The 14,087-nt window shown below is 36.6% G+C and overlaps 1 protein-coding gene across 1 annotated transcript in view; it reads right to left on the bottom strand.

Moving 5' to 3' along the window:
* ZDHHC17 (zinc finger DHHC-type palmitoyltransferase 17) overlaps positions 1-14,087 on the bottom strand; it is a 67,805-nt gene that overhangs the window by 36,053 nt on the left and 17,665 nt on the right. The window contains exons 3-5 of the mRNA XM_010413715.2: positions 5,654-5,776; positions 2,377-2,454; positions 868-1,012 (exon numbers count right to left, since the gene is read on the bottom strand). Coding sequence (XP_010412017.1) covers positions 868-1,012; positions 2,377-2,454; positions 5,654-5,776 — 346 coding nt within the window. The remainder of the gene's footprint in view (positions 1-867; positions 1,013-2,376; positions 2,455-5,653; positions 5,777-14,087) is intronic.

Raw genomic sequence — 14,087 nt, 5'->3', positions numbered from 1 at the left:
GCCTGGAGCAATAGCTTGGGGTTTTTTACATATACAGGTATAAGTAATTTTCTGCAGCAAATTTAGTATTTGTTTTATACAGACCAAACTCACTGATTTCATATTCTACATGACTCACTGGATCATATCTCACTTGGTATTTGAAAGAGTAAGCAGAATACAGAAGTGTGAACAGCTTTAGTAGTACTGTCATACAAGAGATGGGCTTTGACTTTTCTATATGGTTTACACAGTAAATCAAATTTGTGCTTCAGGCACATGCCTATGGGTGAGTAAATCTACAAATTACAGTGCAGGGGTGCATAGCAAAAACAGGATCAAGTTTTTGAGCAGACAGAATGACAGATGGGACACAAGAGGAACAGTAATGAATACACATTATATACAGGCTTTACAGATCTAGAAGTAATATAAGGGGCTAGCAAGAAGGTCTGGGGTCGTTTGGTTTTCTATTTACACAAGGAAGTAATTAGGAACAGCAATAAATTAAAAGTTGTTGACTGATATGTCACTAGATTCTTTATCCATGTATAACTGATGATTCTACGAAGAATTCTGCAACACTTGCTACCATTGTCACAGTTAACATCTAAAGATTAAATTCATTAGAAATAAAGAATTAGAATTTCCATATACTACATTAGACAGGTGTGAATTAAAGCCAAAGTACTCAGACCACTGTTGCAGGAAATTAATTTAATAGGTGGCACATCAACATTGCAGTCTACAAAAAAGGACATGGAATTATTTTTATATTTATTCAAGTAAATATTTTGCATTTCCTTAATGACAGGTGTAAGTTTCAATTGTGTTCCTACTCTAAATTTTAGCAGAATCTATGTAAATATGGTATTACTTAAAATTTACCTGTCCCTTTGCTATCAGGTAAGCAACAATTGAAGTATGTCCAAACTGGGCAGCCAAATGAATACAGCTACATCCTTCTCCATCAATTAGCGACGGGTCTGCCCCGTATTTCATCAGCTGTACAACCATGGATAAGTGACCCTGTCTAAATGTAACAAAACACAAAAAAACAAACAGCTGAATAACTATATGCAGGAAAAATATTAAAATTTGAATACTGAAATACAACAAAGATGTTTAGCAGTTAATTACTCTATCAGAACTCCCACACTTTAACTCATACTTTAAAAACAGCAACTGTCATGATCTGATTCTCCAACTGAGTAAGCAAATTCATTTATATGAGAAATTCTATGCATATAGTGCATTCATCACATGCAATTTGCTTAACTGTACTGCATAGCAAAAAAGACAGTCAACAAAAAAAAGTTACTTTTTAGAAATCTAATGTTTAGAAATCTAATCTGTGACTTCTTCCATACCATATATGAAACCTGCTATTTTAAGAGATGTCAAACTGGCTAGATACTCTCACTTTTTGTGGAGCTTAAAAACTGTGGTAAAACAAAAAAAGGGGGAAAAGAGAAAATTGAAGGTCTACATTTCCTCCACCCTGTGTTGAAAGCTTATGCGTCTTTATGGCATAATGAGCACAGACAAATCCTTCTTTTAGACATGGTGCCTAAGTGTCAGTACACAGCTTCTGACATGAGCAAAAGATTTTTTCAATTTTTCAGAAGCACCTTCAGGCAATGCTTCATAGAACAGATTGCAGGTATGAATGAACACCAGGAAATTTAGTCAAGATTTTGTGCTATTTACACAATCACAGACTGTGATCTGTAACAAAAAGAATATAGAAGATGAAGTCTTTAATTGAAGCTAACAACCAAGTCCTCACCTTTCGCAAACAGATTATTTTGATACATTAAATCTTCTAAAAGCTGATTTTCCAAGTCTCTTTTTGCCATCTACAGTTAAAAATATTAATATGGACACTGTTTCTTTCCCACCCATTTCTAGGTGGTTGTCTGAAGGAGCAGGTACTGCTTGAAGGCTGTCTTCAATTTTTTCCAGCCATATGTCGTTCTCTGACCATCTTCTAGATAAGAAACCCGATTTTAAGTGTATCTTTAAAAAAATCCACACATGCAATAGAACACTGCAAGGACAGTGTCACACAAAATCATCCCGAGACCCATCTGCAAAAGTGCCACTGAACTCCAGACAACTTGACAAAAACAAGATCTCAGAAGTAAGAGCAAGGTAAGTTGCCTATACTTTGCTTGTTGTTCTGTTGTAGCAATCATCTTCCTCTACATCAGAAAAAACCACATGCTGAAAGCTCCTTTATTTCAAACATGCAACATTCACAGTGAACTCAGTTATTAAAGACGGAATTAATTCTAGTACGAAGTATTCCCATAAAATACAACCATTTCATAAAACTATCAGTACTCCATGTTAAGCAAAGAAACAGACAGAAAATTTCAGAAGACTTTTTCCTACCTTGTTGCCCAATGAAGTGGGGTAGAATTTAAATCTCCCCCAAGCTGATCAACAATAGCACCTTTTGATATATAGTATCTGGAATAACAGAAAGAGTAAACATTATTGCTTGTTTTGGTTAAACAGAAAGGACACAAGTGAGCATGTTTGATATAATGCAAAACAGGCAGTTAGAGATGAGAAGACCAGAACCTTTTCTTGCCTTCTTATAACATTCCTTTTTAGAGGTCAAGCATATAATTTCAATTTTTTTGCATTTCTGACAAGGGTTGGGAGACTAGGGATGTCTCCTACTGTGTTTTAAACATTACGTTATTTCCTAGTTTTATTCTATAAACTAACTGCTATATCCAGTTGTACAAACTGTGCTACTACAGACGCATTATGGGGCTGTTGCATTAAATACAATTCTGAATTACTGGTAGAAGATTATGATGCTAGAAGACTATAATTTTTAGATAATTTTGGCTAAATAACAGAAGTATATACCATTAGACTTGCAGCTTGTAAAATCATTGGAATAACCCTGCTGAAGTCATTGATCCCAGAGATCACACTCAAATTTAAGTTACACATTTAGTGAAGGACTAAGATTTTTACATACTTCTCAATCATTATTAATCAAAGGAAAAAAACCATCTGAGTATTTAAAAAATATTTCTAAATGATGGACTAGAAATTATTTTTCCCTTGAGAACATTTATGGAAAGATAGCTATCTGTAAAAACAAAAGAAGCTACCTATTTTTAACTGCAACAATTCACATTCATAGTCATTTGCAATGTTTCTGTGAACTGTTTTCATTGCTGGGACACTAAGCTAGCAATATTATTTTTCCTTTGTGAAAGAAAATGCATGCTGTAGAAAGGTATCAATGTTTCTAAACACAGGCCTTCCCAGAAGGCTTCTAGTTTTTCATTCACCACTGTCTAACCTTTGAAAAGTACTACCTAGCTGTAGATTTAAGTGTTTGCACATTTCAAATACCTGTGCCTACAGACCTTTCACTTCAAAAATACCTGTCAGGTATATATGAACGCTGCTCTTCCACCCACACAAGCTGTCCTTCAAATCCTCAACATTGAAGTTCTGGCACCACAAACTCTGCTAAGTGTTTCATGACACAGCAAGAAGAAGGGCAACAAACAGAACAACTTGAAAAACATTACTCTTAAGTAACTACCTTCATTTTCTAGAGTGCTTATGGATTCAGAGAATGAAATTTCAAAAACAGCCCTTCTAGGAACCTTTAGGAACAGAAACTGAAAAACGCATGTCACTCTAAACACAACTATAGAAAAAGTTCTTTTACACAGTTGCTTTAGAGCCATCAGACACAATGGAGTACTTCAACAGACTTGCCAAAGAAAAAAAACAGTGTGTAAGACAAATAAGATCTGCTCTGATTGATGCAGGACAGTCCACTCCACTGGTCTCCAACACTAAAAGAACAAAATTTTAACATCTCTGCAGAAGTTAAGTTCTTTAATTTCTCCATGAGAAAAAACGAAGATCTTGTCGAAGTCTTGGTCCCATCTAGGTGAAAACACAAAGCACATATATGGTAAAGAAACAAAGTAATTTTGTTACAGTGAAGTATCAGCTGCTAACAGGAGCTATTTAGTCCCCCTTGGGAAGGAGCTACAAAGGAAATCTTGTCTAGATAAAAAGACAGCACAGAGAAATTCACAGTCAAAGCTTGGATTCATCTCTCTGATGTGACAGCCACTCATAGGGAGGTGAACACTAAACAGATTGTCTTCATTCAAACACTGGTCCTTGCAGAAAAGCAGAATATGTTCAGATTATACTGACAGCAGAACTGCTTACTGGTTAGTAGGTTTTATTTAGAAGGAAGAACTTGCAGTTTGACAACTGGGAAAAGACAAGGCGACAATCTCCTGCCAGATGGTGCATTGAAGTAACATTTTATGTTTCTTTAAGGGTGTTTTTAGACTTAGTTGAGATTTATCACTGCATTTTGGTTTCAGTACACAAAAATGGTAAGATTTTTCTGCAAAACCAGACTGAGAACTTAATCTCCTTGTCTAAGCAGATCTTGCAGAATGAAATTTGTGCTAGATGAGAAGATCCCTGAAGAAAGAACTGGGCAATCCCACTCTCAGTGAGTCATCTAAGCTTCCACTAGAAGATGCCAGGCATTCAAGTCCTATTTAAGCAAGCTACTCACACTCAAAGCAAGCAGATCTCAAAAGAGGTCACCTTAAGAAGAAAATACATCCACTGATCTCCACATTAGGATCACTAAGTCTTTGGCAGGCATTTGAAAACTACCTCAGCTTGCATTTGGTGCTTGAGGAATCAAAGTGCATGCAGTCACTTACTAGAAGAAGGAAAAGTAGAAGAGAAATCTTTGTCTGGAGAAAGCTTGACACAGGGGATGGGGACATACAGGCAGTAAGTAACTGTAGAGACATAAGGCCATTTTTTGCATTTTTACAAAACCAAGTTGAAGACATACCAAGACATCAGTGACACGATGAAAACACAACAGTGTTGTAGACACTTATCCCTGATTCTACAAAAATATGAAAAGGTTCTGTCGTTTTCCTTATCAATAGGTCCCACTGTTACCTACACTGGAACACAAGTCTCACAATAGATGGGATGAAGAAATACTAAAAAGAAGAGAAGTCTAATTTCAAGCCTGCACTCCCCACAGACAAGCTGCTAAGCTACTTCATTGGAAAGAACTTACATAGTCAACACCCACTAAGCCAGACACTGAGATCTGGTATCACAAGAGTAGACAACTTTATCTCTGTAGTACCAAGCTTGGTAGCCAACATATTTAATGAAATTATCCACTGCACATAATGGGGAAATAGAGAACACTTGGGGAAAGATATGATAGGCTTGAAAACAAATAAAAACCACTAAATAATTTAATTCTAAGGAAATAAAATTAAGTAGTGTCTTGCAAAAAAGAGAGTGAGAGAGCACATAATAAGGTGAGTGATATAAATCAAGATCCCCAAATGACAGAGGAACCTGAAGTGCAAGAACTGCATCAAGAAAAGGGAATTTTAGATACAGTTAGACACATCAGTAGTCACATGCACTCTAGTAAACAGCAGGAAGAAAATGCAATGCTGTATGTCACAGTGGGAGAGATGCATTAATGGACAAGAGCTCTGACATAGTGTCAAGGAAAAAAGGACAAATTGGACACATTAAAGACATTCAGTTGTCCTAAAAAAAGAAATCAACATTTTTAAGGACATTAATTTTTGTTTAACAAAAGTGTAATACATACTTCACCAGATCTATCCTGTTGTTGATTGCAGCCCAGTGGAGAAGCGTTACATTTTCTTTGTCTGGTTGTCGTACATCATAACCAGCTTCCACCAACTCTCTACATCGTTCATATATTCCATACCTTGAAGAATAAAACAAGATATGTCAAAATGCTTACCTTAGATGAAAATGCATTCAGCAAACACCATACTTTTGGTCACAATACAAAATCTTCAACAGAAGAGAAATGAAGAAACTTTTCTATAGGATAACAAATTTCTTGGAACAAGAAGCTTCCACTGGCAAGTTACATTAATCGAATCAGGATATTGCAGAAGACTTGTGTCCACAGAAAACCGTACTGCAGAGCAAGGCAAAATATCTACCAGCAGCATACTAAATTAAAGTAACCGTTCACTTCCCAGGGACTCCACTACATTTGCTTCTCCCACTTCTGTTCTCCCTCCCTTTCCAGCTCTTGACGACCAAAAAAAGCTTAGTCAGCTGATTTGACAGTATCTTCCTAAAATGCAGCAGAAGATAAGTTCATCAAGCCAACTACAAACACTAGCAGCTCAAATATTTCCCATTCTTCTCAAGACAACAAATAGCAATCTTCCTGATAGAAGTTAGTATCATTTTCTTTTTTAGGCCACTTCAGAATTCTGCACATTAATACGAAATCTATTATTTTATTAAAGAGAACTATTAAATGTGATGTACCACCATTTGAAAAAAAATTATGCACATATTTGAAAATTGAAGCAAATTAGGAAGCATAAACATCACTTAGGCATTTAATGTAGGAGTAACTCCAACATTAAATAATGTTTGCCTTGGTGCTTACACTGTTTTACCACCTATTTTTGGGTCAAAAAAAAACACTGCAGAAAAGGAAGTAAAGATAACATTTTGAAAATCTGTACATCCCATAGGGATTTCTCAAGTGTCAAGGAGGAGAATGTGGGAATGCCTTGCAATCAAGGTCAATGCCTTGTGACATCTGACTTCTGCTAAAACAGAATTTTAACAGCCTCTCAAAGTTGGGATTTAACTAAGTTTTTCATGTGCTGCTTCTATGTTCTACTTTCTGCAGAAGAGATAGCCTTAGAAAAGGCTCTTCTGCTTCTCATCAGCTTGCATAACTGATGCAGAGACCTTCCTCCTAGGGTAGTTACCATTCTTATTTTTTCTTTAATGTATTTGAATCTGGAACCTCAATCTGGATGAATGTTCAAATTACTCAAGCCAACAGAACTCAGGAATGCTTTCTAAGCCTACCACAGATTTGAAGCACAAAAATTAGTTGGACGCTATTAAAAAGTACTAGACATAACAGCCTACTTAGATCATGTTGTTTTCTATTTCTTAGGAAAGTTGCATGAGAAATTATGAAAAATGCTGGAAATTGTCATACTAATTATCTTTTCAAACACTACAAGAGATGAGAACAAAGCCTATTGCATGCAGTACATACCAAGTGGCAACACACTTGTAAAATGTGGTCCTTCAGACTGAGTAAAAAAGCAGCAGTTATGAATAATTTTGACAACAAAGCCTTTTTTTAAATCCGTTGGAGGTGGAAAGACATTTGGGTTACAGTGACTTAAAAATGTGCAACCAGCTAGACAAGATACACATGCTCAGACAAACGTAACTGCTAGGAAAACTGGTAAGGTTCTAAGTCAACCCAGTCTTTAGGCACACTTGATCTACCAAGTCCTAGTTTAGATCAGTAGTGTGGCCTGATGAGCTTGTACAAATGGCTTAACACATACATAACATTCCTGACTTCTCACCTCAGCTGGAAGGGCCACTGAAACAGGTTAGGACTACAAAAGGCAGGTCAGCCAAGAACAAGGAGTCAAGAGACAGTAGGAGAGATGGGGGAAAGAAGGACTTCCAAAAGCAGGACAGCAAATTCTGATTTTCCTACAGTACAGTATCACACTGCCATATTACAATGTCTGAAGGCAGCCTGGAAAGTGATTCATACAGAATGGCAATACAACCATTTGTTGACAAGCGGTTCTACTCCAATTAGCTGTTATGACACCCCTTCCTGCTCGAGATAGCCTGCTGTCTTCACTTAAAGTACAAACTGAAACCATAATATAAGAAATTATTGACCTATGCACTACTATTAGGTTTAACAGTCACCAGCAAAAAAAAAATGTATTGCCTAAAGCTGAGTTTAGCTGACTCTCCTCCTGTTTAAGTAAGCAGTACAAAACAGCAAGTAGGAATTTTTAAAATAAATTATTCTAAGTTATCAGAAAGATACAAAGAACACAAGGATACAACAATGTTAACTTCCTATAAAGTGTAAGAAGCAATCATGTAAAGCTTTCATGCAACGGATTAGGATTTTCCTCACATGTATTTGTTCCGGGTGGGATCAAGTTACTCTTCTTCAGAGTGGTTCCTATGAGGCTATGTTTAGTATTTGTGAGCAAAACAGTGTTGATTAACACCAATATTTTAGCTATTGCTGAGCAGTGCTTACACAGAGTCAAGGCCTTTGCTGTTCCTCATTCCTTGTTTTGCTTTGCTTGTGTGTGCAGCTTTTGCTTTATCTATTAAACTTTGTTTATCCTTAGCCTTTTGGTCAATTTCTCTTTCCCACCAGAGGGAAGCAAGTGAGCAGCTGTGTGGGATTCAGCTTCCCAGCAGTTAAACCACTACATCACTATTGGCCAGCTATGGCAAACTGCACATATGCTTTAAGACGAGTGTCCTACCAAGTTGACTACACAACACAAAATGAACCTCCTGAAAGTAACCTTTGATTCCTACCCAAGTTTTTGTTAGACCATGCTGCCAAGATAGGTATAACCAAGAAGCACTATACAGTCTTGGGGGAAGGGGGCAGAGGGGTGATTATTCTTTGGGTTTTTTTGTGGGGGGAGGGCTGGAAGGGTTATTTGTTGGGTTATTTTATTAAAAGCAGAACTATAGTCCTACAGAAAATGTGATGCTATTTTCTGAAGAACTTGGCTTAAGAGGTATAAAAACAAAGGAAATCTGTCACAAGTGACCCTGCAGCCTGTTGAGGCAGAATGCTGTTGCCAGTGCCTCGGCAGAAGTTCCCATAGAACACTCCAATTATGCTCCGCTGATGTTTACAAGTACCTCCTTCTAGAATTCACCCGAACACTGTGGTGAGGCCCTGGGCAAAGACTGCTGGCATGGCTTCAGATACAAGAAGGAATAGTATGAACAGATTCGTTCTTTGGGCATAGCATCACAGACTTCCCGTTCTTCCCACCAGAAGGCAAACTACAAGTCACAGTACATGGTACTACTTGGCTACAAAACAGAACACAAAATTCTGCATTACATCAGAACAGCCTTTACAGTAAAACAAAGCTCTTTCCAAAAGTGATACTGAGTATGAGGTATACAGCAATTTTTTAATTTAAGTCACCCTCAGTTTGTCTATTCCTAGCCATTTACTTTTGGTACCTTGAACTCGATCATAACTGTTTACTAAAGATGCAGCACACGAGGTATAATTTTATGAATCTTCAATTTATTAAATTGTCAGAAGAGGACTTAAGGATCTTGACAGACAAAATCTGCCTGGCAAAAAAAAGTTAGGAATTTACAACAATTTGCTCCTCTTCCTGGAAACAGCAGGCTCTCTGCTATTAAATAGAACACTGAATCTGCTGCAGTTATGGTTTCTTGAGCTCTGTCGCAGAAGTGAAGCATTCTTCTCTCACATACAACCTACAGTCTTCCGCCACCAATTTGCTGCAGCTGACTTCAAGGTTCATGATGCACTGTTTGGTTAGAAAATGACAAAGTCACCTATTTCAGACACAGTGTAATCACGCTTGTAATGTTGTTATAAAGGGCTCTACACCCTTCAAGAGTAATGGAGAGAAAGATTCAAATCCTCACAGGAGACCGATATATTCATCTAACAAATACTCAGCAGCTGAGTGAATTCTAGAGGGTGATGCTGTAAACATCAATATGGAACATAATTAAAGCATATTATTGAGCATGTCTTGTTCTGAAAGAAACGGGATTAGTCCAGGGCAAGAATACCATTGTGCAAGCTCATTTTGCGATCACAGTCTCTAAGCTATTTCAGTAACTAACCTGTAACATTTTATTTGTCATCGCAGGTTAAAGATATTCTGACCTTAATACTTTGAAAAACAGTACCCTACTGCCTTCTGCATTTTAAATATGTAATCCATTTTCTATTCTTTTGCCTACAAACACATAGACTCTTGAAATTAGACAATGCCAGCTTTACAGCACGATTAACATTAAATTTGGCCACAATAATAGGAAGGAATCTCTCTACAGTGAGCACATCACCATGCCAACAAAGAGTAGGTAAACCAGAAGCTCACTCCCTCATCTTGCTATCACTGTAACTCAAATCAAAGCAACTGAAATTAACTGAAAATGCAATTAACAGAAAATGGATCTTTTTTCTCTTTTCAAATCTCATTCCCATGAATAATGATGGTAAATACTAACAAAGCCTTTAACACATTCTCAAGGTTTTTGTGTTAAAAGTAAGACAATTTTGTTTTCAACAGAAAAGGTTTAACTCGAGCTGCTTAATGGACTATTAACAGCAGTGTTGAAAGACAAAAGAAATTCAGCTCTTACTGAATACTGTTCCAAAGCCCTAAATTGTCTCGACAGTTGTGGCCATATTACTAATGTGGTTAAAAAAGTCCCACTCTTCCACGAAAACATCAGGTACATTTCACTTTCAGCAATATAATCAACCCCATGGGCACAAATAACCAGGAATAATGGATGTGTATCTGTGTCACAGTCTGTCCACTCTCTCCTGTGAGTAGCTGAAAAGAGCCAGGAGTAACTTCCTCTGGCCAACCCTTACCAATTTTAATCATTCAATATATAGCTTTATTTTTATCAGTTACCCTATGACTGATGAGAAATAGTCATGAAAAAAGCATGAATCCAACAATTTTTTCCTTTGCGAGACTCAACATAATTCATATTTTATGCTGCACTATTTCACAACGCACAGAACTTCATTTTGAATGATCTCATTGAATAAAATGTAACAGAAAAGTTAATCTTGTGATAATGAAATCGTAACACTTGAGTACAAGGAATCAATCTTCCAGATGTCACAAAAGCACTTATTAGTATCATTAATCTTTAATACCCATGTTCATAATGGTCATTTAACTTACTTTCAACAAAGCTGGAATTTGATAAAACTCCCTAAAAGCCAAAAGTGTCTATTCACTCCCAAGAGAACTGAAGAACACAATGCGAGGTTTAATGTGTCTCAGATTTTGTTCTCCTACTGACAGCCCACCACATGCTTCTCTACTTGTGAACTTCAGCTATCTCTCAGTTTCTCAGTTTAAAGATTTAAAACAAAATGAACAGCAACTTTGTCACATTAACACAGGACGTTTCCCAAGACATCATATTAAAAGTTATGACTGCTGCCTTGGAGACAGAGGGCTACTGGTGCCAGACAACAGAAATAAATGTACCCAATACATCACCATTAAATTTCACCTTTAAATCACTTATGACAGTTTTGGTTTTGTTGGTTTTTTTTTTTTGTTTGTTTTTTAACAAGACTCCATTCCCTCCCTGGAGCTCCAGTGAGAACTCTGAATATCACAGAGGAACAAAACCAAAGGCAAGCATGGATGATTTTTTTACTATTCCTTTGAAAACAGTTTTTCAAATACAGATGAGTGGCCTGCTTCTGCTTTCAGAATTGGAGACTTTCTATGAACCAAACAATTTTGCTATAGCCAAATATAATATGGCAAAAAATTACATATACATTCTAACATCTGAAACATGAAGGGCCAAGACAGTGCTACTTTGAAAGCTACCTAGATGCTCTTGGACATGTTTACAACAAAGTCAGTGAAAAGTGCTCTTTGTATGAATAGGTACTAAACCCAAACACTGTGATTTTTACTCCAGCAAAATTTTCTGCAAAATAAAAACAGAGACTGACTATTTTTGATACAAAGCATGCCAAGGGTCCCCAGGTCTTCCGGAGAACTCATGAGGAGCATAATGGGGAAAAAATACAAATACCAACAAACTCTCTTCAATGAGCCAAACCACTGTTTTCTATATGAAGCCTTAATGTGATTATAAGAAGTTATTATAATTGTAGCTCATACCATATGAGCGTGTTAATTTGAGTCCAATCTACAGATTAAGAAGATATAGCACTGAAACAGTTCAATAAGATATGATGCAACATACAAATACTTATGGAAAAATGTGAGGAGTTTGCAGGGTCGTATTTTTCCTTGCTGAAAAACAAAATTGAGCACAGCAATTTACTAACACTGTTTTATTTCTGTGTAATCCAGTGTCAATAAGAACATGTCAAAATAGAATTCTACATTCAAACAGCATATATGAAATATAGATGAGTTTTAGATTTTTTCATCCCATTTTTCTCACCATCACCTTTAAGGTTTAAGGAACTATACTCTCAATTTTCATGTATGTTGGAACAATAACATAACAAATTATTTTTTCCAGGAGAAACTGGAGTTGGGAAAAACCCCACCCAAACCAAGAGACTGAAAAATCTTACTATATTTTAATTCTTATTATATTTTGCTACATCTTGCTTCAACTTACTGAACTGCTTATGGGAAGCGTTCTAGGAGACTGACGGGTGATCCTTTTTTACAAAAACTTTGTGGTATCTTACTTACTTAGCACTGAACTAAAAAGTAAGGAAAGTCAGCAGATATTTTAATCTCAGTGAGTACTAATTTTAGAGGACAAAGGGGAGAAGATAAGATCACCTATTTTTTTATACATAAATGTGATAGGTTATGCTTTTACAAGTGCAAATAACTACATCATTTTAGTAGAAAAAGTGTATCTTTTCAAGAACACTGAATTAATGTATCAGCAGCATTATTTATTTTACTGCAAATCTTATAATACTTGGTGGGTTTATTTTCTACCTTAAATTTCAGACATATTTCCCTATGACAGACATTTTTTATAACATGGCCTTCAAAACCTAGTAAATGCTTAAATAAAAGTGTGTCTGAGAGGACACAGCCTCAAGCTGTGCCAGGGGAAGCTTAGGCTAGATATCAGAAAAAAATTCTTCACAGAAAGAGTGGTTTGGCATTGGAATGGGCTGCCCAGGGAGGTGGTTGAGTCACCAACCCTGGAGGTGTTTTAAAAAGCCTTGATGAGGCACTCAGTGCCATGGTTTAGCTGATAAGGTAATGTTAGGTCACAGGTTGGACTCGATGATCTCAAAGGTCTTTTCCAACCTAGTTCATTCTGTGATTCTGTGAATTCTCCTCCTAATCAGGGAAGTGCTGCCTGGATACCACAACTTGATCATGTTGACAGTCCCCCTTCCCTGCAATATTAACCATTAGGGCTACAATATGAAACTGCAGTCCTTGTGGTGAGATGTCAACTCAGACCAGTTGGTTCTTGTATGAGGAGACTAGAAAAGACTTGCAACAACTCAGCTGAAAGCACAGATCAGCCTGAATCTGAGGGTTAACAGGGACAAAGGTATTTTAGGTTTCCAAACACGCAATGAACATACAAGAATAGAAGTAGGTAACTTGTAAAACCACTTCTGCTGTCAAACACACTTCCATACTTTTATAAGAAACAGCTAGTTTGATATTGTGCCAGTATTGTAATTTCTAAAAATACCCTAATATGAGTATTATAGGTTGCAGTGCTACCATTAAAGTACTTAGAGCAACAATAGCAGAGTCAGACATCTGTTTCAGGGAGCTAAACTCCTTACAACTCCAAAAATGAAGGAAAGTACATATTTCCTACTCCTAAACTGGGCCTGTGTCACATGCAGAGCTGCAAAGCTGCTTTCTTATAGGAAAAAAATGTAAGAAAAATTTTGTCTTGAGAAGAAAAAGGCAAATAGCTCTCTAAGATCCATAATGGCTCAAGCATTCAAATTGAAAATACAATATTAAAAAGACAAATCTTACAGAACTATCTCAGCTCATTGAAGAAAAGCGATGGTGGTGACAGTTTCTGAATGGCAAACAGTAGCAAACTAAAAAATAGCATCATGACAACTCTCCAGAAAGTCTTGTAAATTAGTATCTGCTACAGGACTGTGGAACAAACAAATTTGTATAATACATCTGCATAAAGAGGGCAATTAAATCTGCACTCAGTTTACTCCTACAGTCCTCCATGAAAGTTAGAGACACATTCTTTCTAACCTATAAATCAATCAAACCCTTATGTTTGCATATAAATGTTGCCTGCTTACCTGTAAATCATCACTGACAGAAAATAAACATCAGTACCATTCTCTCTTCCAGCAATCTGTCCAGCAACCACCTATATTTACAACTCACCACAATTCCTCCCATTTTTTTTATACAATGATCAAAAATTTGTCCTAACAGTAATTTTGCAGAGGTTACTTCTGAAATCTTCCACTA

This window comes from Corvus cornix, chromosome 1A (assembly GCF_000738735.6).
Source record: "Corvus cornix cornix isolate S_Up_H32 chromosome 1A, ASM73873v5, whole genome shotgun sequence".
Lineage (NCBI taxonomy): Eukaryota > Metazoa > Chordata > Aves > Passeriformes > Corvidae > Corvus > Corvus cornix.
This window is presented reverse-complemented; position numbering and strand designations above follow the sequence as displayed.